The sequence below is a fragment of the Trachemys scripta genome, unplaced genomic scaffold (genome assembly GCF_013100865.1).
Source record: "Trachemys scripta elegans isolate TJP31775 unplaced genomic scaffold, CAS_Tse_1.0 scaffold_26, whole genome shotgun sequence".
Taxonomy (NCBI): Eukaryota; Metazoa; Chordata; order Testudines; family Emydidae; genus Trachemys; species Trachemys scripta.
Window position 1 is genome coordinate 3,583,351 of NW_023260511.1, and position 23,412 is coordinate 3,606,762.

The 23,412-nt window shown below is 51.6% G+C and overlaps 2 protein-coding genes across 2 annotated transcripts in view; both read right to left on the bottom strand.

Annotated features, from left to right (window-relative positions):
• LOC117870321 (butyrophilin-like protein 1) overlaps positions 1 to 23,412 on the bottom strand; it is a 71,767-nt gene that overhangs the window by 10,447 nt on the left and 37,908 nt on the right. The window contains exons 12-14 of the mRNA XM_034757423.1: positions 22,110 to 22,136; positions 20,626 to 20,661; positions 10,434 to 10,460 (exon numbers count right to left, since the gene is read on the bottom strand). Of these exons, the coding sequence (XP_034613314.1) occupies positions 10,434 to 10,460; positions 20,626 to 20,661; positions 22,110 to 22,136 (90 nt within the window). The remainder of the gene's footprint in view (positions 1 to 10,433; positions 10,461 to 20,625; positions 20,662 to 22,109; positions 22,137 to 23,412) is intronic.
• Positions 7,070 to 23,412, bottom strand: part of LOC117870340 (butyrophilin subfamily 3 member A2-like) — a 131,441-nt gene continuing 115,098 nt past the window's right edge. Inside the window, exons 16-17 of the mRNA XM_034757478.1 lie at positions 10,434 to 10,460; positions 7,070 to 9,777 (exon numbers count right to left, since the gene is read on the bottom strand). The gene's annotated coding sequence lies outside the window, so the exon portion shown is untranslated. The remainder of the gene's footprint in view (positions 9,778 to 10,433; positions 10,461 to 23,412) is intronic.

A 23,412-nucleotide genomic window follows, 5' to 3' on the forward strand; every position in this document is an offset into this window, starting at 1 on the left:
ATGGATATTAGCCTGACAGACTGGGTGATGGGTGTGGGAATGCTGGAAACCATAGTATCATAGAAATATTGGGCTGGAAGGGACTCAAGAAATCATTAAGTCCAGCCCCCTGTACTGAGGCGGGTCACAATAAACCTAGACCATTTCTGACAAGAGGTTTGTCCAACCTGTTCTTATTAACTTCTGATGATGGGGATTAAAGAACCTCCCTTGGAAGCCTATAGGAGCTTAGCTCCCCTTATTGTTAGAAAATTTTTCATTCTTTACCCTCCCTTGCTGCAGATTAAGCCCATTATGTCTTGTCCTACCTTCAGAGTGACTGAGCGCAATTGATCACTGCCCTTTTTATAATAGCCCTTAACATATCTGGAGACTGTTATCAGGTCCTCCCTCAGTGTTCTTCTCTGAAGACTAAAAATGCCCAGTTTTTTTAATCTTTCTTCATAGGTCAGATTTTCTAAACCTTTGATCATTTTTGTTGCTCTCCTCTGGATTCTTTCTAATTAGTCCACATCTTTCCTAAAGTGTGACACCCAGAATTGGACACAGTCCTCTGGCTCAGACCTCACCAGTTCCCAGGAGAGTGGAACCATGACCTCCCAGGTCTTATATACAACACTGTTGTTAATAGACCACAGAATGACATCAGCCTTTTTTTGCAGCTGCATCACATTATTGACTTATACTCAATGTATGATCCACTGTGACCCCCAGATCCTTGCCAGCAGTACTGCCACCTAGCCAGTTATTTCCCATTTTGTAGTTGTGCATTTGATTTTTCCTTTCTAATTGAAGTACTTAGCACTTGTCTTTATTAAATTTTATCTCATTTGGTTTCAGACCAATTCTCCAATTTGTCCAGGTCATTTTGAATTCTAATCCTGTCCTCAAAGTGCTGGCAATCCCTCCCAGCTTCTTGTCATCTGCAAATTTTACAAGCATACGTTCCACTCCATTATCCAAGACATTAATGAAGATAGTGAATAGTACCACATCCAGGACAGACTCCTGAAGGATCCGCTCAGCTTGACCACTGATAACTGAGTGTGGTCTTTCAACCAGTTCAGTATGGTCTTTCGACCAGTTGTGCACCCACCTTAAAATAATTTAATCTGCACCACATTTCCATCATGTTACTATGAGAGTATCATATGGGACTGTGGTAAAAGCCTTAAAAAAATCTAGATAGATCCCATCTACTGTTTCCCCACTATCCACTAGGCCAGTAACTCTGTCAAAGAAGGAAGTTAGATTGGTTTGGCATGATTTGTTCTTGACACATCTATGCTGGTTATTCCTTATAACCCTGTTATCCTCTAGGTGCGTATCAACTGATTGTTTAATAATTTGTTCCAGCATCACTGCAGGCATCCAAGTTAGGTTGACTGGTCTATAATTCCCTGGGTCCTGTTCCCTCCTTTAAAAGATAGGTGCTATGATTTCCCTCCTCTAGTGCTCTGGATGTGAAGGAAAAAAACAAGTACATCTGTGAGCTGCTCTTGGTACCCTCTGAACTCAGGCACACAGAGCGCAATGGATTAACAATCCAGCACTTTAGCCACTCAGTTTATCAGCCAAAAGTGGCCCCTTTGCCACCAGTTGTCCCTTCATCAGCCCATGTTTCAGTGCTACATGGTGTCGTGGCACCCAGTTAGTGGGGAGCTTTTCTTCTTTCAGCAACTGCGTGGAAGAGGCATGGAAGGACAAGCCAGTGGGTGCCCCCATGAAAAGAAGAACAGATGGCCAATAACCAAAGGGGGTTCAAACACATGTGTGCAGCATACAATGAATCCACAGTCTTAACCACTCAGCCATCTTGCATGACGTGGCTACAGGCCTGGTATCCCTGCAGGCAGACCTATGTTTTCTTCTTTACATTCACTTGGGTGCCCAATCTGGTCTGACTAAATGGGAGATCATGAGAAAACCATCCCAGAGGGGGAAAAGGTGGCTAAGTAGTTAAAGCTGATCCAGTGTATTCTGCTTGGGTGGGTTTGAATCCCACCTTTGTTGCTGGCCAGCCTTTCCTTTGGTAGAGGTGGCCACTGACTCTTTCCTCTTCAGGCCCTCGCTACCCCAGCATGTCTTACCGATGTAAGCAGAGTCAGGATGAGCTCTACCCTGACATCTGGTGGTGAATTATGGCGAGTGTGGAAAAGAACTACAGAGGCTGATCTTGTTTGCATAGGCACACCCACTTGCCTGGCATGAAACAACAGCAACTGAAAGTGGTTACTTTGGCTGGTGTGGGATCCCCAGTTTTCTCTGTTATTGGGGCAGGAAGAATAAAGTTTTGTTACCCTGATTCTGTGAATCAAGGCCAGTGGAACTGTTGTATGACAGAAGGACTGAGTGAGTCTTTCACCATTACCTAAGTAGCACTCCCTTGACAAGGGGCATGGGTTACACGACCCAGTGAATTGAGAGAAGTTGGGGGTAGGTATTTGTACCTGGTGGTGTGGGTGCCTTTTCAGAGCCTGAAACACCAATTGCACCTCCTCCTCTCTCCACTGTTGATTGATAACTCTGTCCTCCTGGACATGTAGGTAACAAGGTCAGGTGAGACCAGAGAGGCTTGTCAAGATTTTCCATGCACCAGGTCCATAACTTGGGACAAAACTGGGTCAACGCAAGTTGCCTTCTTTATCTAAGTAGCTGTGATGGGTGTATTCTCTACCTGTTAAAAGTAGAAGATTTCCTTTTGGGGACTATCTTGATGGCAAAGGCAACCTTGAGAGGCCATCTGCATTGCCAAGCAGAGTGGATTTCCGATATTTGATTTCATATGTGTGCGCTGAAAGTAACAGTGCCCAACGTTGCATACAACTTGCAGCTAATGGGGGAATGCCTGTGTAGGGTCCAAAAATTGACATCAGAGGTCGATGGTCTGTGAGAAGAGTAAACGTCCGCCCAAACAGGTACTGATGAAACTTCCAAATTCCAAAAACGATTCCCAATGCCTCACATTCGATTTGGGCATAGTTAGTTTCTGCTTTGCTTAGAGTGCGTGAAGCAAAAGCAATAGGTCTCTCTTCTCCTGAAGGCATAATGTGTGACACGACTGCTCCCACTCCATAAGGAGAGGCATAGCAGGCCAATTATAGGGGTAAGGATGGATCAAAGTGCGTTAGAACTTCAGAATTTAGCAATGCATCCTTAGCTTTGTTAAATGCAACATTACAAGCTTCAGTCCACTTCCAGGTCTTGTTCTGCCCAAGGAGTTCGTGAAGTGGTTTTAGCAGTGTGGCTAACTGTGAGATGAACTTTCCATAATAGTTCAATAGTTCTAGAAACGAGTGCAGCTGGCTAACATTTCGAGGTGGGGGAGCCTCCACAATAGCCTTAACTTTTGCAGGGGCCTTATGAAGACCCGCAGCATCAATGATGTGTCCCAAATATTCAACAGAGGGCTGGAAGAATTCACACTTGTCTTTGCAGACTCGTAGGCCATAGTCTTCCAGTCTTTGTAGTGTCGGAGAAAAACTGAGTTCTCACTATTTTGTTTAGGTACAGCAAGTCAGAAGCTTTANCATGCATTACAGTTCCCTTCTGTCAGTTCTTTTCTCTGCTTCCACAAGATTAAAATTCTAAATGATCTGGACAAACTGGAGAAATGGTCTGAAGTAAATAGGATAAAATTCAATAAGGACAAATGCAAAGTATTCCACTTAGGAAGGAACAATCAGTTGCACACATACAAAATGGGAAATGACTGCCTAGGAAGGAGTACTGTGGAAAGGGATCTGGGGGTCATAGTGGATCACAAGCTAAATATGAGTCAACAGTATAACACTTGCAAAAAAAAGCAAATATCTTTCTAGGATGTATTAGCAGGAGTATTGTAAGCAAGACACAAGAAGTAATTCTTCTGCTCTACTCTGCGCTGAATAGGCCTCAACTGGAGTATTGTGTACAGTTCTGGGTGCCATATTTCAGGAAAGATGTGGTCAAATTGGAGAAAGTCCACAGAAGAGCAACAAAAATTATTAAAGGTCTAGAAAACATGACCTATGAGGGAAGATTGAAAAAACTGGGTTTGTTTAGTGTGGAGAAGAGAAGACTGAGAGGGGACAGGATAACAGTTTTCAAGTACATAAAACGTTGTTACAGGGAGGAGGGAAAAATTGTTCTTCTTAACCTCTCAGGATAGGACAAGAAGCAATGGGCTTAAATTTCAGCAAGGGAGGTTTAGGTTGGATATTAGGAAAAATTTCCTGTCAGGGTGGTTAAGCACTGGAATAAATTGCTTAGGGACTTTGTGGAATCTCCATCATTGGAGATTTTTAAGAGCAGGTTAGAGAAACACCTGTCAGGGATGGTCTAATACTTAGTCCTGCCATGACTGCAGGGGACTGGACTAGATGATCTCTCAAGGTCCCTTCCAGTTCTATGATTCTTTAACAACTCCTGGTGCATGTTATAGTCATCTGGGGGAACCTACATCCCCCCTCTCCTGAGGCTGCCTCATCGGGGAAGAGGAAGAGGAGGCCAGCACTGGCTGTGGATGTTCTTGCTTCCTTTCTGCACTAGCAGAATCCCCTTTAGCCAGCTCCAGTAGTTTGGTACCAGGCTCAGTACCGGAGTCCGGACCAGGTGCCGCCTTCTTTCCGAGGTAACCAAATAGGAGCACCTGGAAACTGGGGGAAAACCCATGAGTTCCAAAAGGGCCACTAGACTGGTGTAGGTCCCCAGTGACCTCCTGGTCACTCAATGTTACTCCTGTGCCCTGGTCCATGGAAGGAAGGAAATGCCAGGAGCAGCAGCGAAGGCAGCTCCTCAGATGGGAGGAATAGGACCCGATCTCTGACTTGGAAGAGGATGCATCTCTGTCCAGTGACCACCGGGGTGTCATTCCCACCAGTGCTAGAGACCGCTGCAGTGGTGGAAAGATTCGCACAGTGGCAAGCATAGCTGGTTCCCCTTTTGACAGCACCAAAGGGCATGGTACTGAACATTGAAATGACCCAGCGGGTTCACTCCTGTCCACCAGCACCAATAACGCCGACTCCTGAACTGCTGACAATACCGGTACTGACAGCAAGAGAAGGTCCCTAGCAGTAGCAAATGCCTTCAGTGTGGTCGGTCCTGAGATAATATAGGTACTGCACGGGGCTGCAGATATAGAAGGCTCTTCTGGTGCCAGAGTTGATGGTGGTTATCTAGATGCCGGAGGGAAAGGTGCTGACTTCTGCAGCACCGAGGCAGAGGAGTGCTTTGGCTCAGAACACACTCTACTTTGAATCCCATACCTGGCTGTCTTCAATGCCAGGGATCACCCCCTTTTGAACGGCTGTTTCTTATGCCTGTTCCTAGGCACTGGGGATGGTGATCAGTGACGGGACTCCGGTATGGTAGCAGCACTTCTTACGGACACCGAGGCACTTGGTGCCGAGTCTGACCAGCCTGACTGAGATGCAGGTCTCAGTGCCACCTCCATGAGCAGGAACTTGAGCCTGGCCTCCCAATCCTTTGTGTGAGGCTTAAAGTCTTTACAGATCTGCCAATGGTCCCCAATATGAGCTTCTCCCAGGCACCTCAAGCAGCTGGAGTGCAGGTTGCTCAGGGGCACAGCCTTGTTGCAGGAGGTGCAGGGCTTAAAGCTAAATCACGTAACTAATTTACTAAACGTCACTAAAATTAATTCACACGAGCTAAAACGAACTATGACTCACTATGTACATTAACAAGAAAGTCCACTGAGAGAACTGGCAGATGCAAGGAGAGCGGTTCCAGCAACCATCTCAGGCAGTAAGAAGGAGCTGAGGGGTGTGGGGTCAGCTGGGCGCTTTATACTGGTGCTAGCAGCGCGCAGCAGTAGACAGTGCTCGAGCTGCCCTGATAGGTCCCACTGAGGGGAAAATTTCAGGTGACCGTGCATGGGATTCACACATCCCTAGAGTGGAATGCGTATGGGCATCACTCGAAGAAGAATCCCCCTTTCCCGGCAGCCCTAGCCGGGCTAATGCACAAATATTGTGTCAGTTCTGGCTGCTCCTCTGTTTCCTCGCTGGGTGACTCTTCGGGCCTTCCCCTCTCAGACCAGCCCTGGGCTACAGCCCCCCGTGGACTGGCCGTGCTGACCCCCAGCAGGTCTGAAATTGGTACCTGCAGCTCCACCTACTGGAGCGGTGACCAGCCATGATGGCAATGATTCAAAAAGCTTCTTACAAAGTCTTGTTTGATCTCAACAGCAGGAGCCAGGCACAGCCAGAGAACAGGGTTTAACACAGTAACAGGACGCTTTGCAGGTCTATCTCATCCCTTGACTTAGGCAGCCTGTACTACCCCAGGCCCTCACTTCTGGGGCTGGGGCCATCTGCTCCCCACAGTCTCTGCCTCCCCTCCCTGTCCTTCCCGGTGTCTGTCCGTGCAGCGCAAGGGCTCTGTTCCCTCCTGGGTCCTGAGCCTGGTTCACAGCAGGAGGCCAAAGGGGATGTCACAGTGGATGGCTCTGCAGTGTCTCTGATCCCTCGCAGTGTTTGTGAGGAGGTGGGGGCAAGGGGGCAGCCAACCCCAGCTTGAATTAACCCCTTACCCCCTTGTGTTCATGCAGTGACCCTGCAGAACAGACGAACAGATCAGACAAAACTCAGAGGTTATTACAGGGCAGCTCCAAACCCGTCACACCCAGTGATTGTCATTTATTCCCCTAACTCCTGGCACCAGGTGGAAATGACTGGTTTGGGTGCTGGCTACACCAGGAGAACAGTGTTCTCACACCATAACACCTCCCCGGGGTTCACCTCAACCAGCTACAGGGAGTTAAAATGCCCATGGCACAGGTGCCCTTGTCTTCACTTGGATCTGACGCTGACAGTACTGTCTGGGCCCAGACGGCTCATCGCACACATACCTTTTACCTAGCGTGGACCCAGCATTTGTGGATGGCGCTGCCCAGGACTCCCTGCCCCCCATTTGCTGCTAGGTCCCATCACGACCTGCACTAAACCAACAGCCAGGCCCTAGGGTTTAAATGCAGCACACCCAGCAGTAAAGCCAGACACAGTGCACAGGGGAATTGGGGTCACACTTTACACTCCACACCACAGCCACAGACTAGAAACTTACTTTTTATTTGCTTTAAACCAAAACTGAGATTCTCCCACAACCCCAGGACTCCAGGAGCTGGGGCTTTAAAAGAAGCAGCAAATACCATGTGTCATGGATCCACAGGTCTGGTGCTCTGGAACAGTCCCTGGGAGGTCCCTTTCAATGTGTCAGCCCATGTAGGGTCACACTGTCCGTAGGGTAAGCCACTTGGCTTCACGGTCTCCTGGGACCGAATCTCAGAGCTTTCAACTCCCTGGCTTCATGCGGTGAGCTCCCCTCAGTGAGTCCGTCTGAGCTGGACACCTGGGGGAGACTTGCATATCCAAAGGGAGCAGTGCATCCCCGATTCCCTGACTCTGGAGTGACTCTCAGCCAGCATTGTAACAGCAGGGGGTTTATTAGGTGTTTAGAACACAGAGAATCAAAAGTTCCAGCATAATCCACCTGGGTCAGTCCAGAGACATCAGACCCTTCTTTAGTCCCAGTCCAGGAGATTCTCTCTGCCTTCAACAGCCCAAATTTAACAACCCCACCTGGCCCCTCCCCCATCCTTTGTCCTCAAGCTGGTCACACCCAGCTGGCTTCCCAAGGTGGGTGGGGCCATCCATGGTCATTTGTTGCTAGGTGCCGAATATACAGGCAATTGGAGTGGCCATTGTCTCCTGAGAGTCTCCAGGGGCTCCAGGTGCGGGCAGCTGGGCATTGGTCACACCTGTGTCTCTGGGCCTCTGCAAAGAGCAAACACCCTTCCCCCTCCCCCCACCTAGTTAACCATATACCACATGGGGGAAACTGAGGCACACACCATATTTATCCAAAATATTATGAAAAATTCTCACTCTGTGACACCATGAGACTTGACAACGCTGCAGCTGGCAGCCTGTTCTCCTCCTGCACCCCAGCCCCCTTGCTACAATTTCCAACAGCGTCTGAACCTCCCCACGTCCTTTTTCCATGAGAAGCTTCTGCAGCATCATCTATCGTCCCTGCTGCCCCATGAGCCCAGCCAGCCCTGCTAGAGCCCAGGGGAGGGCTCTGGTGGTTGGGGGACAGATTCAGCCCTCGGGGTGCTTCTCAGTGTGAGGCTTTCACAACCCAGTCTGATACACCGAGTGACCAATCCTGTCACCCACTCACACGGCCTGAGGCTGGCAGGAGCAGTGTGTGTGTGTGTCTGCGATGGGAGTGAGTCAGTGCTACTGCGAGACCCTTCCCTTCCCCCCTGCATCTCCCAATCAGTGTGTATTGAATTTTCTACATTTAACAGTTGCGTTAACGCAATTCCCTCCAATCAGCACATTCTGATGTAACTGGGGGTCGGGGCAAAGCATTATCATGAATTGCTGCGGTTTTCCTTTGAGTTCAGGGGGAGGAAACATCTGATGTGTCACCATTTCCCCGCGTTCCCTGTGGGGTGAGGTTCTTTCCCAGGTGTTGGTGTTTGGGTCTGATTCCGCCATCGTATTTCCTGGCCCTGGTATCCCTGGAACAAAAGTCATCTCCAGAGACCCCTCAAGAGTCAAGTTCTGAGCGTTTTTCTCTGTGTGATTCCCTTTGCCCCATGGGAGGGGTTCAGACCTCAGGATTTTGATGTTTCTTTCCCCCTTCTCTTTGGGGGCTGTTTGCAGTTGTGGATGCTCCTGCTCTGTTTTATTCCCCATCCTCAACTTGGGAAGCAGGTCAGTGGGTAGATGCTTTTGGATTTATTGTATCCCACATGAGCTGTTTTCTTTCACTTCCTTGTCTCTAGGGCCGAGTGCTGGCCAGGTGCTGAAGTTGTTTCTTCAGTTGCATGTGGCTCTATGATTTTTCCAGCCCCTTCCTGTCCCTGAGGGCAGGGGGTTGTGCAGAGGCTGTGGGATCTCCCTGAATAACAGACCCACTAACTCCTAATTTCTGTGGAAATCCCAGTCGCTGGGGGGGGCAGATGCTGAGGGGTTTTCCCTGGTCCCTCCCCACAGCATGACCAGGGCTGAGGAATGGGAACAATCTCAGAACCTTCCACAGGAATCTCCAGGAAAAGGGCCATTGCACTGACACTGTAGAATGAGAGACTCCCCCCTTCTAGATACAGATACACACCAATCACTGTCGGTGTCACACCCCAGTTCCAGATCACAGTGTTGGCCTCACTGGGGTGATACTGCTCCCCCAGATCTCCCCAGAGCCCAGCTCCCCCCTCAGGAGGTCTCTCCAGTCTCTCCTATCTCACTCTGCCCCTCACAGTCTCACTCAGCACCCCCAGCTCCCAGTACGGGCTGTCCCCCACCTCCACCTCCCAGTACCCCCTCAAACCCGGCTTTAAAGGTATGTCTTCACTAGCAATGTTAAAGTTCTGCCGCAGCAGCTCTTTAACATGGCTGTGTAGTTGTGGCACCAGCGCTAGGAGATAGCTCTCCCAGAGCTGTACAAAACCCAACCCCAGGAGGGGCGTAGCTCCCAGAGCTGGTGCACTGTCTACACTGACAATTTACAGCACTGAAACTTGCAGTGCTCGGGGGGGTGTTTTTTCACACCCTGAGTGAGAAAGTTGCAGCGCTGTAAAGTGGCAGTGTAGACAAGGCCTAAAGCATAATGATTCCTGGACACAAACCCCCTTCCCCAGGGCTATCAGGGATCCAGATAGGCCAGCCAGCCATGGAGATTGGGGGTCATGTTGGACTCTTCTGCCATCCCCAGAGACGGTGATTTCAGGGTGTTGCCAAACTTGCTCCAGGATGATGCAGACTGGGGAGAGAAACCAAAATATCCCCATTAGCCATGGGTCAGCCAGGGACCCTATGATCCCACAGGAGAGATTCCAGCCAGCACAGCCGGAGTGAATGACAGAGTGTTAAGGATTGGGGTGACTAGTGGGACTGGCACCACTAGCCTGGATCCGGCCGGGAGCTCCAGGGCTGTGGCTGGGCCTGGTCTATGAGCTGGTGGGGAGGTGGGAGGAGCTGGAATGGGGGTTGGGCTCCTTGCTTCCTCTCACTCCCCCCTGCACAGGATCTGTCCCTGAGAGGCGTTAGGGCTCTGGGGGTCCATGGATTGTGTCCAGAGGTGAAGACTCGACAGGCTGCAGAGGGAGGGCTGAGTGGGGCTGTTGGGGGAGCTGATGGGGTAGCGATGGATCATCACTGAAGGGCCAAGGGAAGATGGGGGGGCGTCAGGACTAGCTGAGGGGGGGATTGCGAGGGACCTGCCCAGGGGTGAGACTTACAGCTCAGGGCAGCGTGTTCAGGACCATTCACGGCATCTAGTCCCATGGATCTACAGCCAGCGCACACCCTGCCCCGCCTGCCCCATGGGGACCCCACACCTCTGCCAGCTCAGCTAGGTAACGCCGATACCACTAACCCCAGCACAATGTCTGCTCAGCCCCTCGCAGCCCCACTCACCCATGTAGCTCCGAGCCCTCCTGAACTCTGCAAGGGAAGAGAAACAAACATGATCAGGGGCATGGCAAACATGGGGAACTCGCTCCCACAGGAGATGCTGTTCTGGGAGAAGGGTCATTGGCAAATAGAAAGGACCAAGTGATGTGAAATGCGACATGAAAACACGTCCTCTTACCTAGCTCTCTGACTGCCCTGTTTGAAATGGAAAGAGACCGAGTTATTCCCTGTCATTTAGGCAGAGGACTCAGTTCTGGGGGCTGCTCTGTGACTATGTGATAGCTTTACACATAGTTCATGGGCCCTCGCTGCCGAAGGCGAAATGTCCCGGCTGTTTGAAGTGAGAGACAGGTAGGGTGACCAGACAGAAAATGTGAAAAAATCAGGACAGCAGTGGGAGGTAATAGGAGCCTATATAAGAAAAAGACCCAAAAATCGGGACTGTCCCTATAAAATCAGGACATCTGGTCACCCTAGAGACAGGCCCTTTCATCCAGAGACCAGAGATCTCTGCTAATAGTAATGACCGGCTCTCAGGGATGTCTTTATATTGTCTTAGTATCAGGGACTGGAGCAATTGTTGCTCTCAGAGACATTGCTGTAAATCCACAATAACTCCATGTGCGTCACTGGAGTGACTCTGGATTTACGTTGGTGTCATCCAGAGCAGAATTCAGGCCTGTAAGAAGCTGCTGTTTGGCTGTGATGGCCCCCAGCAGATTGGGAATTTTAAATGGACACTGGTAGGATAAAAATCCTGGGTGGGATTTGCAAAGCATCTGGCCTTGGTGGAAGACTTGAGTCTGTATCCAGATATAGCTCCGACATTCTCAACCCTTCCCTTTAAGGGGAATTCCCTTTTTGTGTTGCTAATAACCCTTTGGAGCATCAAAGCAGCTACCCACTGCAGCAGTCACCTATAGAAAGCAGCTGGCCTCTCCTACTATATCAAAACAATGTGATTGGCATTGGATTGTCAAAGGCAAGGTGACACCTGTCTGTCTATCCAGACATGAGAGCAAGTACCCTGTGACTGCTGCAGAGAGCTCACAGTGCTGCCGTGGGGCTGGGGTGGCTCTAACGTGACTCTGAGTCAGTATGGGAAGTAGTGAGCAAAGTAAGTGGGGCTGCTCCAAACTCTGGGTACAACTGCGCTGCACTGGGAATGAGCTTCCCGCTTTGGGCAGCAGATACCTGCTAGCTGTGCTCAACCCAGTGCGCTAAAAGCAGCCGGGAAGCTGGGAGTAGCAGCTGCAGTGGGTTGGGCTTGCTGCCTAAGTACAAACCCACTTGGACCCCCGGTACGTGGTCAGACAGTTATCCTCAGCCACTGCCCGTGCTACCCCACTGTGACATGCTGTACCTCAGAGTAGCATCCTGGAAACCCTCTATTCACCATTGTCATATATTTATGCTATGTTTTGTACAAAATATGCCTTGGTAGGTGTCATTTTAAAACTCTTGATGTGTTGAACATTAATATCTTGTTGGATTGTGTATGCTATGACTGTATGTGAGGTTCTGAAGTATTGCTGACTATGGGCATGTCTTCACTAACCATGTTAAAGCTCTGCCGCGGCTCTCCCAACATTGTAATAAAACCACCCCCACGAGGGGAGTAGCTACCGGCGCTGGGAGTGCTGGTGCACTGTCTATACTGCCACTTTACAGCTCTGAAACTTGCAGTGCTCGAGGGGGGGTATTTTTTCACACCCCCGAGCGACAACGTTGCAGTGCTGTAGAGTGGAAGTGTAGACAAGGCCTTAGTTACTGAAATAGAACACCCACAACCAGCCTTTCAGGTACAAGAAAGGACCAGCCAGAGAGCGTTAATGGTTCATCAACACTCATGGAGGAAAGAATCCACTATCCCAGAGTCTGTAGGCAATGGAGACTGCTTGACCAATGGGGGCTGCCTGATCCCCTCATCACAGCAAAGATCTTTCCATCAAGCTGGAAGAAAGTATAAAAGAGGGGAAGTGACATCATCACTTGGCCTCTCTCCACTCCCAACTCAACACCTGGAAGAACATCTGCAGGACAAAGACTTTGAACTGGGGAAGGGTGGGCCCAGGCAGGAAGGCAGTCCCAGCCTGTGTATTGAGGAACTGTAACCTGCTTGGACCATCTGTCAGGCTGAGACACTGCCTGATTCAAATCCTGTTTAGTCTGTAGAACTCAGACTGCAATTTTATTTTTATTTTTTAAGTAACCAACTTTGATCTCTACACCTGGTACCTGTAATCACTTAAAATCTACCTTTCTGGAGTTAATAAATCTGTTTTATATTTTACCTAAAACAGTGTGTTTTGGTTGAAGTGCTTGGGAAATCTCAGCTCAGACTACAAAGGCTGGTTTGTGTCTATGGAGTGGGTAATGAACTTACACTGGCCAGGCTTCTGACCAGTGCAGTATGGTGCAGTTCTGGGGTGCAAGACTGGGGAGCTGGGGGGAGCTGGCTGGAGCCTTCCTATTGTTGGTTCATGAGTGGCTGGGAGATCAGTCATGTAACTCAGTTGGGTGTGTCCCTGCCTGTGGATGGCTGTGTAAGTGCAGAGCCTGTCAGAGGTTCGTAGCTTGAAATCAGCATCGCAGTGTGAGAGGCAGCCCAGGTTGCTGCATTTGTGGGGGGTCAGTGGTCCCACTGTCCAGGTTACACCCCGGAGACCATGTCTAACCCACCCACACTGCTATTGTTAGTGCATTAGCTCAAGCAGAGGGAGCATGTGTCTAGCTACCCAAGCTGGGAAGCTTGCTCCCACCTGCAGTGTAGACATACCCAAAGAGCCAAGGATCTCAGAACTGACAGAACGTGTGAGACAAAACTGTTGGTAATGAATGGCAGATGAGGTCCCTGATCAACCCCTAAACAGAGCCCACAATTTGCCTCTGGGGGCAGCACCCACAGCTGATGTCACTGCAGGGAATGAGGAGAGGGAGCATCACACCAGAATATGTATCATGTAAAGAGTGGCCTGCACTGCTGCAGCCTGTCACCTGGCCTCATACCTCCTATTTCTGTGCCAAGCAATCCCTTTGTGGTGCTAATCTGCACAAGTTTGTAACTTCAGTAGTTAGTGCTTGGCAGGAGCTTAGCTGGGGAATGGCTCCACGGGGCTGTGTGGCACTGGAGTTATTGTCCACACCAAGAATCATGAGTTCAGATCCTGTCTCGACTCCTAGTGGAACAATGTGGGTGGTGGGGCCCATCAGAGTGCACCTCACAAAGGCCATACAGAGCATAGCAGGGTTTGGAGGCTCTTTTCATTCGAGTTCCAGGCCTAGACAAGGTGGAGACGAAACACGACAGGACTGAGGGCTCGGATAGCAGGGAGACTCTGGGGGACTGAGGGATGCCCACAGAGCTGGGGCTGGGGGAGGAAGCCCAGGACTGGGATGTAGGGGACTGCAGGCAGTGGTGGTGTTTCTCCCATGGGGGCCCCCTGCATAGCTCAGTTCTGGGGCCCCTACCAGTGACCTGGCATGTATAGTGTGTGCGAGGTCATGCTGTGCGAAGGACACAATTCAGAGCCCAGGGCAGCACTGAGCAAGACAGAGCAGCTGACATCTGGCCGGTGAGATTGCAGGTGCCTAATGCCTCCATTAGCTGCAGGTTGGGATTGAGGGGCTCTGACAGAGCTGTGGGCCTAGGGAGTCATGGGCGGGGATAGCAGGGGGCTGCAGGTGGGGATTGAGAGTCACAAGCAGACTTGTGTGTGTGAGAGCCCAAGGCTGGGATTTTGGGAGGCTGCAGGGAGGCACAAAGCGATCCAGCCGAGCTGGATGCAGGCAGTCCAGCACTGGGGAACAGGGATTGTGCAAGTCTGAACTGAGATGTCTCCACAGAGCTGCACGGAGGAAGTTTGTGCAGCACCTAACTAAGGGCCAGTCTGCACTAGAAGCGCTACCTCGGTGCTGCTGCACCACTGTGGTGTGTCTGGAGAAGATGCTTTATGCCGATGGGAGAGAGCTCACCCGTCAGCGTAGCTAATTCAGCTCCCTTGTCTCTGTCGGTGGAAGAGCATCTGCCCCTGACATAGCGCTGTCCACACCTGTGCTTAGGTCGGTGCTTTTTGACACTCCTGAGCGTCGTCAGTTATATCACCCTGAGCCCTGATGTAGACCTGCCCCGTGTCCAGCCATTCCCTGCGCACTAGAGTCACTTTCGGTCATTAAACATGATACGGAAACCTGAGCTGTAAACTCTGCAGGTTTTGTTTATTTCCCGGGAATGGGGAGATGATCATGAAGGTGATTGAAATCCATACAGCACATGTGGTGACTTTCCTTTCCCATGACAGTGTGAAAGCCCAGACACATGTTTACTGGGGATTAGCCAAGTACCTGATTGCAAGAAATGGTCATTCACCCTGTGCAGGAACTGTGGTCCTTCGAGATGTGTTCCTATGGGTGCTCTGCTACCCACCCTCCGTCCCCTCTGCTTTAGTGTTCTCTGCTGGGAGCTTCACAGCAGAGAAGGAACTGAGGGTGGTTTGCCCACCCAGCGCAATAGAATAAGGGCAGGGGGTATGAGGCGACTAGCACACATGCATGGGCTGAACAGACACTGCTAGGAGAAATCTCCAATCAAAGGCACAGGGGGCACTAGCTCACTGTAGCGGGGTGGTCACCCGTTCCTGCCCAGAAGGGCTTAAAACAGCTCTGGCAGAGGGCTGGGGCAAAAGAAAAGCTACTAGGCTTATTGGGGAAGTAGCTGCAGCTGGGCCACGCTGGCCTGCATAAAAAGGCTGTGAGCCAGAGGCTAGACAGTCTCTCTCTGTCTGTCTTCAGAGAGAGAAGGGCCTGGCTTCTGGGAAGCTCAGGTGCTTAGCGTGGGGCAGGGCTGGAGAAAGGCCAGAGGGGCCTGGGAGCTCCAGACTGGCAACTTCCTAGGCTGCAGGGCCTTGTCCAAGGCCCCAGAGAGGCACTGGGTTCCAGAGAGAGGCAGCAAGTCCAGACCCAACCCTGCCTATGATGAGTGGCTTATACTGCAGTCTGCCCCAGGGAGTGGGGGCTAATTGGTGACTGGCAGTAGCTACGACTGAGGCAAGATGGGGATGGGGGGGGGGTTCCCTGGGGAGGGGAGACCCTAAGACTGAGGGGTGTACTGCCAGGGGGCAGCACCCCAGACAACAGGGCACGGGGTCTGGGAGGGACATGGGGGCGAAGCAGTGGCAAGGCGGATCACCAGCCTGCAGGGGGCGCTCCAGGACGCTGGAAGAGCTAATTCCGAGAGACGACCCGCAGGAGGCGCCGCAGGGGTGAGTCCACACTGTTACACTCACCTAGAATGGAGCTCCTGCAGGGACATTAACTGAACCAACCCTTCTTCTGAGATGCTGAAATGGGAAAGAGAAAGGAGTTAGACACAGTGACATACTGTGTGATGCTGTGTGCCCCATAATGACTGGGGTTAGTTACAGACACATCCACAGCCACAGTACCAGCCTAAGTGCAGGAGCCAGCAGCTTTGACAGGAGCAGGGCTGGAGGTTAGTAATACGTATCGACACGCAGCAGACCTGGGATTTGCAAAGCATCTCACCTTGATGGAAGACATAGATCTGGATCCCGATACAGCTCTGACATTCTCAACCCTTCTGTCTCCAGGGAATTCCTTTCCTGTGTTACTGACAGCCCTTTGGAGCATCAAAGCTACACACTCCAGGGATAAGCAGGGGATGGACATGCAGATGATTGGGGCTCACATCTGGGATCTGGCCTTAGCAATAAAGCATGGAAACATGATCCACGTTCTGGGAAATGGCCCAGAAGACCATGCACAGCGGCAGTCATCTATAGAAAGGGGCTGGCTTAGTGCTGTCTCCCCTGTGTTAGCTGCTCCTGCTGCCTGACTCTGATCTCCCGGTAACATGACCTGCTGTCTTCTCCTGACTCTCTGGCTGCCCTCCTGCACTGTCTCGATCTCTGATCTTCTGGTAGCTTGCCCTGGCCTGGCTCCTGGCTTCTGATCCCTGTTCTGACCACTAGGCCTGACTGCCCACGTCCTGGTTCTGACAGTCTGCATGGACAACGTAGGCTACTGTGTTCCCCCAGACTAAGCAGCAGTTGCATTCCTGCAACTGTGCCATGATTTTTCTCTAGTGGAACATTTGGGGAACTGTCAGGCCCAATGGTTAAGATCCCATTCCTTTTGGTGGCCCCAGATGACCCCCATAATACAGTCATTCATTGCCTCCTGTGATGTTTGTGCCTATACCAAGATGACACACACACCTATGATCTTCTCCATCCCTTGGTCATCCTGTCTCAACTCTGGGTGACTATCACTGTAGACTTTATTGTAGAAATTCATAGCAATACTGATAGTAGTGGACACTACCAAAATGACTGTTTTTGTTCCCAGCACAGGCATATCCTATGCTGCAGGGATGGTCCAACCATGTATAAACCATGCAGTCTGTCTGCATGGCCTTACAGAACGCATAACTTCTGATCAGGGGCCTCAGTTCATGGCCCGGTTCTCATGTGAGGCCCTTTGCCTGATGGGGGCCCACACGTGTCTTTTCTCAATTTACCCTCCCAAGTCCAGTGTGCAAAACCAAAAGACCAACCAGATCCTCGAACAGTAGCTGCGATATTACGTCAGCCACCACCAGGGTGACTGGTCCTCGCTTCTCCCTTCTGCAGAGTTTCCATATAACAACATAGACCATACATCTGTGGATCAAAGACCGTTTTCCACTAACTAAAGGTACCACTCCTGATTCCACCTGCAATTACCTATGTCCTCACCTATCCCAGCCACCTCAGACGTAGTACAGCGCATTCCTCATGACAGCAAGGCCCCATCTACTCAGTGGAGGGAAAACTATGGCTCTCCATGAAGCATCTCTGAACAGACAGACCTTTTCACAAGCTGGACTTTCAGTTTCTGGGCCCCTTTAGGATACAGCAACAGGTTAACTCAGGCAGTTTTGCACATTGACTACTCCATTCTCTGGAGTTTCACCTGGTGTTTCATGTCTCACTTTTGAAACACTACATGGGAAACCCTTTTGGCCGGCTGTGCTACCTTATCTGGGAGGGATCTGGCCCTGAGAACACCTGAGAGACGGTGGAAAATATGCCCACCCCTACAGTAGTATAAGCATTCCATAAGAATCACCCCAAAAAGCCTGGTCCAAGGGACTGATGCCAGGGAGATGTCTTGAAGCCTGGCCCACAGGGCTCTTATCAGCCAGTAAGTTCCAACCCACCACCCACTGACCTGCTGACAGTTACCAGACCTACAACCTCAACTGTAACAGAGGACTCCATTTCGGGTATCTGATTAGTGAACACTGGGTTCTGATTGGTTCTCTGCTTCTATTTAAATGAAGCACGGGACCAGGAATTTTTCCATGCAACTGGGGTATTTCCTGCTCAGGACTGGTTCCCATCTCCCACCTGCTCCTTCTCCCTGACTCTGATCTCGCAGGAACCTGACCCTGCTGCGTGTTCACACCTGACTCCTGCTCCTGCTCTGACCACTAGACTGACCACGCATGATACTCGAGCAGAGCTAGCATGAGTCAGCTACGCGAGCTGGGACGCTCATTCGAGCCAAGGGTCTCAGAACTGACAGGATGTGTCAGACAAAATTGTTCTTAATGAACAACAGACAAGGTCCCAGATCAGCCTTTAAACAAATTGCCCCTGGGGGCAGCACTCCCAGCTGCTGGCCCTGCTGGAAATGAGGGGAGGGAGTGTCATACCCGAACATGTATCACATAGAGAGAGGCCTGCAGTCCTGTAGTCTGTCACCCGGCCTTAGACCTCCTATTTCTGTGCCAGGCAATCCCTTTGTGGTGCTGATTTGTGTAACTAGAGGGTTAGTGGTTGGCAGGAGCTTAGCTGGGGAAGGGTCCGTGGGACTGTGTGGCTCTGGAGTTACAGTTCATCCCTAGAGACGTGGGGTCAGGTCCTGTCTCGGCTCCTAGTGGAACAAGGTGGCTGGTGGAGCCCATTAAGGTGCACCTCACGGAGCCCATATAAAGCGTAGTAGGTTTTGGAGACTGTCTTCATTCGAGGGCCAGGCCTAGACTAGGATGTGGGGAAACTGGACAGGACTGAGGAGCTGAGGGCTGGGATAGCAGGGAAATGGTGGGTGGGGACTGAGGGAAGCCAACAGAGCTGGTACAGGGGGAGGAAGCCCAGGGCTGGGATAGCCGGGGGCTGCAGGCAGTGGTGGTGTTTATCCCACGGGAACCTCCTGCACAGCTCAGTTCTGGGGCTCCTATCAGTGACCTGGCATGTCTGGTGTGTGCGAGGTCACGCTGTGCAGAGGACACCATCCAGGACACTGGACAGCACTGAGCAAGATGGATCAGCTGACGCCTGGTGGACCAGCTCTGGCTTTCAGGGGGCCCCTCACTGCCTCGGGGTTCCCTGGAATTGTACGGCTTGCAGGAACCTAACATCACCTCTAACTGCACATTGAGATTGAGGGTCACCGCAGAGCTGTGGGACTGGTGAGTCCAGGGGTGAGATAGCAGGGGGATGCAGGTCAAGATTGAGTGGCACCAGCAGAGCTTTGTGCATGGGAGCCCAGGGCTGGTTAGCAGGGAGCTACAGGTCAGCATTGCTGTGTGTGGGAGCCCAGGGCAAGGATAGCAGTGGCCCAGAAGAGCTGCTCTCCAGCAGTCATCTATAGAAAGTGGCTGGCCCCTCCTGCTACATCAGAACAACGTGATTGGCATTGGATTGATACAGGCCAGGTGACACCTGTCTGTCGGACCAGACATGAGATCAGGTACTCCTGCGTCTGCTGCAGAGAGCTCACAGTGCTGCACTGGGACTGTGGAAACTAACGTGACTGATTTCAGCTGAAACTGTTCATTCAGCCCTGCCCTGCGGTGTCGGTGCTTCTGGATCTGGTCAGCCCCATGTGTGACCTGGGAGCCTCTGCCTGGGGGCTCTAATGGGGAGGTGGATGAACTTACCAATTATCTCATGCAGCTTGGCACGCTTTGGGGAGAGAAGGAAAGGAAAGCATCATGGGTTCAGTGTGGATCATTCTGAGCAGAGTGACATGGGGCCGTTCCAACCTTTGGGTACATCTACACTGCAGCTGGGAGGGTGACAGAAGTTTGGGTAGGCAGACGTGTTAGCTCTGCTTGAGCCCATGTGCTGTAAGTAGCAGGGTAGCACATGCAGTAGCTTAGGCTAACCGCTCAAGTACGAACTCTAAGATTGGTGGTTGGAAGGAGCTTAGCTGGGGAAGGGCTCCGTGGGGCTGTGGGGCTCTGGAGTTACTGTCCACCCCTAGAGACTTGGGGTCACGTCCTTTCCCATCTCATAGTGTAACAATGTGGGTGATTGTGCTCATGATCAGAGTGCTCCTCACAGAGCCCAGACAGGTCTGTTGGATTTGGAAGCTCTGGTCATTCGAGGCCTAGCCTAGAAGTTGGGAAAGCAGGACAGGACTGAGGAGCTGAGGGCTGGGATAGCAGGGAAGCTGTGGTTGGGGACTGAGAGATGGCAACAGAGCTGGGGCTGGGAGAGGATGCCCAGGGCTGGGATAGCCTGCGACTGCAGGCAGTGGAGGTATTTGTCCCATGGGAACCCCCTGCACAGCTCAGTTCTGGGGCCCCTACCAGTGACATGGCATGTCTGGTGTGTGCGAGGTCACGCTGTGCAGAGGACACCATTCAGGACGCTGGACAGCACTGAGCAAGACGGATCAGCTGACACCTGGTGGACCTGCTCTGGCTTTCAGGGTTCCCTGGAATTGTATGGCTTGCAGGAACCTAACGCCACCACTAACTGCACATTGAGTTTGAGGGTCACTGCAGAGCTGTGGGACTGGAGAGTCCAGGGCTGAGATAGCAGGGAGATGCAGGTCAGCATTGCTGTGTGTGGGAGCCCAGGGCAAGGATAGCAGGGAGCTGTGTGTGGGCACTGGGGGACTAGCAGAGCAAGTCAGAATTGAGATATATGCATAGAATTGCTGGGAGGAAGCTTGCCCGTCCCCTGGTTAAATCCTGCTAGTCCATAGGCACTAAATTCACACTCTGTCATTAAGGATGATATTGAAATGTGAGCTGCAAACTCTGCAGTGTTTGAATGTTTCCACGGGAGTGGGGAGATAATCATGAAGGTGACTGAAGTCCATACTTTTGAGTGTGGTGATTTTCATATCACGTTAGAATGTAAAAGCAGAGACACACGTTTACTAGGGATTATCCAAGTACCTGATTCCAGTTCCTTGATCTTCTTTTCCTTAGATGCTAAAATGGGAAAGAGAAAAGAGTTAGACACAGAGACAGGAGCTGTGTGATGTTGTGTGACCCATAACAACTGGGGTTAGTTACAGACACCCCACAGCCACACTTTTAGCCCCAGGATCCAGCAGCTTTGATAGGAGCAGGGCTGGCGGTTAGTGATACGCACCAAGGCGCAGGAGCCCTGAGATTTGCAAAGCATCTAACCTCGATGGTAGACGTGGGTCTGGATCCTGATACAGCTCTGACATTCTCAACCCTTCCATCTAAGGGGAATTTCTTTTCTGTGTTACTAACAGCCCTTTGGAACATCAAAGCTACGCACTCCAGGTGTAACTAGGGGATGGATGTGCAGTTGATAGGAGCTCACATCTGGGGATCTGGCCTTCCCAGCAAATCATGGAAACATGAGCCACGTTCTGGGGAGTGGCCCAGAAGAGCTGCTCTCCAGCAGTCATCTATAGAAAGTGTCTGGCCCCTCCTGCTACATCAGAACAATGTGATTGGCATTGGATTGATGCAGGCCAGGTGACACCTGTCCATCTAACCAGATATAAGAGCAGGTACCCCTGTGTCTGCTGCAGAGAGCTCACAGTACCGCACTGGGACTGGGGTAACTAACGTGACTGATTTCGGCTGAAACTGTTCACTCAGCCCTGCCCTGCAGTGTCGGTGCTTCTGGATCTGTTCATACCCATGTGTGACTGGGAGCCTCTGCCTGGGGGCTTTTAGTGGGGTGGTTACCCGCTCCTGCCCTGAGGGGCTTACAACAGTCCCGGAGAGGGCTGTAGCAGAATGAAAAGCAGCTCTGCTGATAGGGGAAGCAGGCGCAGCTGGGGCCATGCCGCAAACAGACCACAGCTGGCCCTTATAAAAGGGCTGTGAGCTAGATGCTCAGACACACACTCTCTCTCTCACTTCTTAGAGGGAGGGATCTGGCTGCAAGAAGCTGAGAAGATACCTGGAGCGGAGCAGGGCTGGGGGAAGGCAAAGGGGAGCTGGGGAGCTCCAGCCTAGAAACCCCCCAGGCTGCGGCCTAGCCTAAGGCCTACTGGGTAGAGGGGTTGCAGGGGGCAGCCCACGGGTAGACAGAGGTAGCAGGTCCACATCCCCTTGCCTGTGATGAGTGGCTGATACACCGCAGTCTGCCCACGGAGTGGGGCTAAGCGATGACTGGCAGTAGCCAAGACTGAGGCAAGGTGGGGATAGTGGGTGCGGGGTTCCCCTGGATAGGGAGACCCCAAGACTGTGGGTTTACGGCCAGGGGGTAGAACCCAGAGTAAAGGGGCACCAGGGCCCAGGAGGGACTCAGGCCCAACAGCAAGCGGGACACTGGCCTGCAGAGTGCGCTCTGGAGGCTGGAAGAGCTAATTCCCTGAGAGACCAGCAGGAGGCGCCGCCGGGTGAGTCTGTGCACCGTTATGGGGCTTTAATGGGGAGGTGGATGAACTTACCAATTGTCTCACGCAGCTCCTGGCGCTCTGGGGAGAGAAGAAAAGGAGATCATCATGGGTTCAGTGTGGGGCGTTCCGAGCACAGTCACATGGGGCTCTTCCAAACTTGGGTACATCTCCACTGCAGCTTGGAGGGTGCTTCCCAGTTCGGGCTGGCAGAGACATGTTAGTTCTGCTTAAGCCAGTGTGCTAAAGTAGCAGAGTGGCACATGCAGTATCTTGGGCTGGCTGCTCAACTACAAACCTGTTCAGGTCTGCAGGGTGCGTAGTAGGGCAGCTATCCTGAGCCGCTGCCCCTGCTACTCCCAGCTACACGGCTATTATTGACATTGTCTGATGGGGCTGCAAACAGCAGCTTGTGGCTCACTGGAGACTTCCAGGAGGAAAAATCCCCAACTGCTGGAGATGGGACACTAGATGGTTCATGCTCTCAGTTACTACAGAGGATTCTTTCCCAGGTGTCTGGCTGGTGGTTCTTGCCTATATGCTCGGGGTCTAACTGATCACCATATTTGGGGTCAGGAAGGAATTTTCTTCCTGGTCAGATTGGACAAGACTCTGGGGGTTTTTTTTCACCTTCCTCTGCAGCATGGGGCACGGGTCACTTACCACTTTAAACTAGTGCAAATGGTGAATTCTCTGTAACTTTAAATCTTTAAATCATGATTTGAGAACTTCAGTAGTTCAGCCAGAGGTTAGGGGTCTGTTACAGGATTGGGTGGGTGAGGTTCAGTGACCTACGGTCAGACTAGATGCTCATGATGGTCCAATCTGACCTTCAAGTCTATGAGTCTATGAACAGCAGGGCACTTGAGTGTGGAACACTCGTCTACAGGACTCGCAGGAGCCAGTGTCTTCCAGCCCCACACCCAGTGACTTATCAACAGTCCCCAGAATGTGAAGCTCAGCTCTGAAAGAGGATTCCAGTCCTGGGATCTGATTGGTGGAACTCCGGGAGTCCTGATTGGTTCCCTGCTTCTATTTCAACCAAGCACAGGACCAGGAAGTCGCCTGTGCAACTGGGTTCCCCTGCTTAGTGCTGCCTCCCCTGTGCTAGCTGCTCCTGCTGCCTGACTCTGATCTCCTGGTAACATGACCTGCTGCCTCCTGACTCTCCGGCTGCCCTTCTGCACTATCTCAGTCTCTGTTCTTCTGGTAGCCTGGCGTGGCCTGGCTCCTGGCTTCCGACCTCTGTTCTGACCACTAGGCCTGACCATCCATGTCCCAGTTGTGACCGTCTGCACAGACCACATAGGCTACAGAAGTGGGTCTGGTGCTGGGAGAATGGATCCAGCTACCCAAC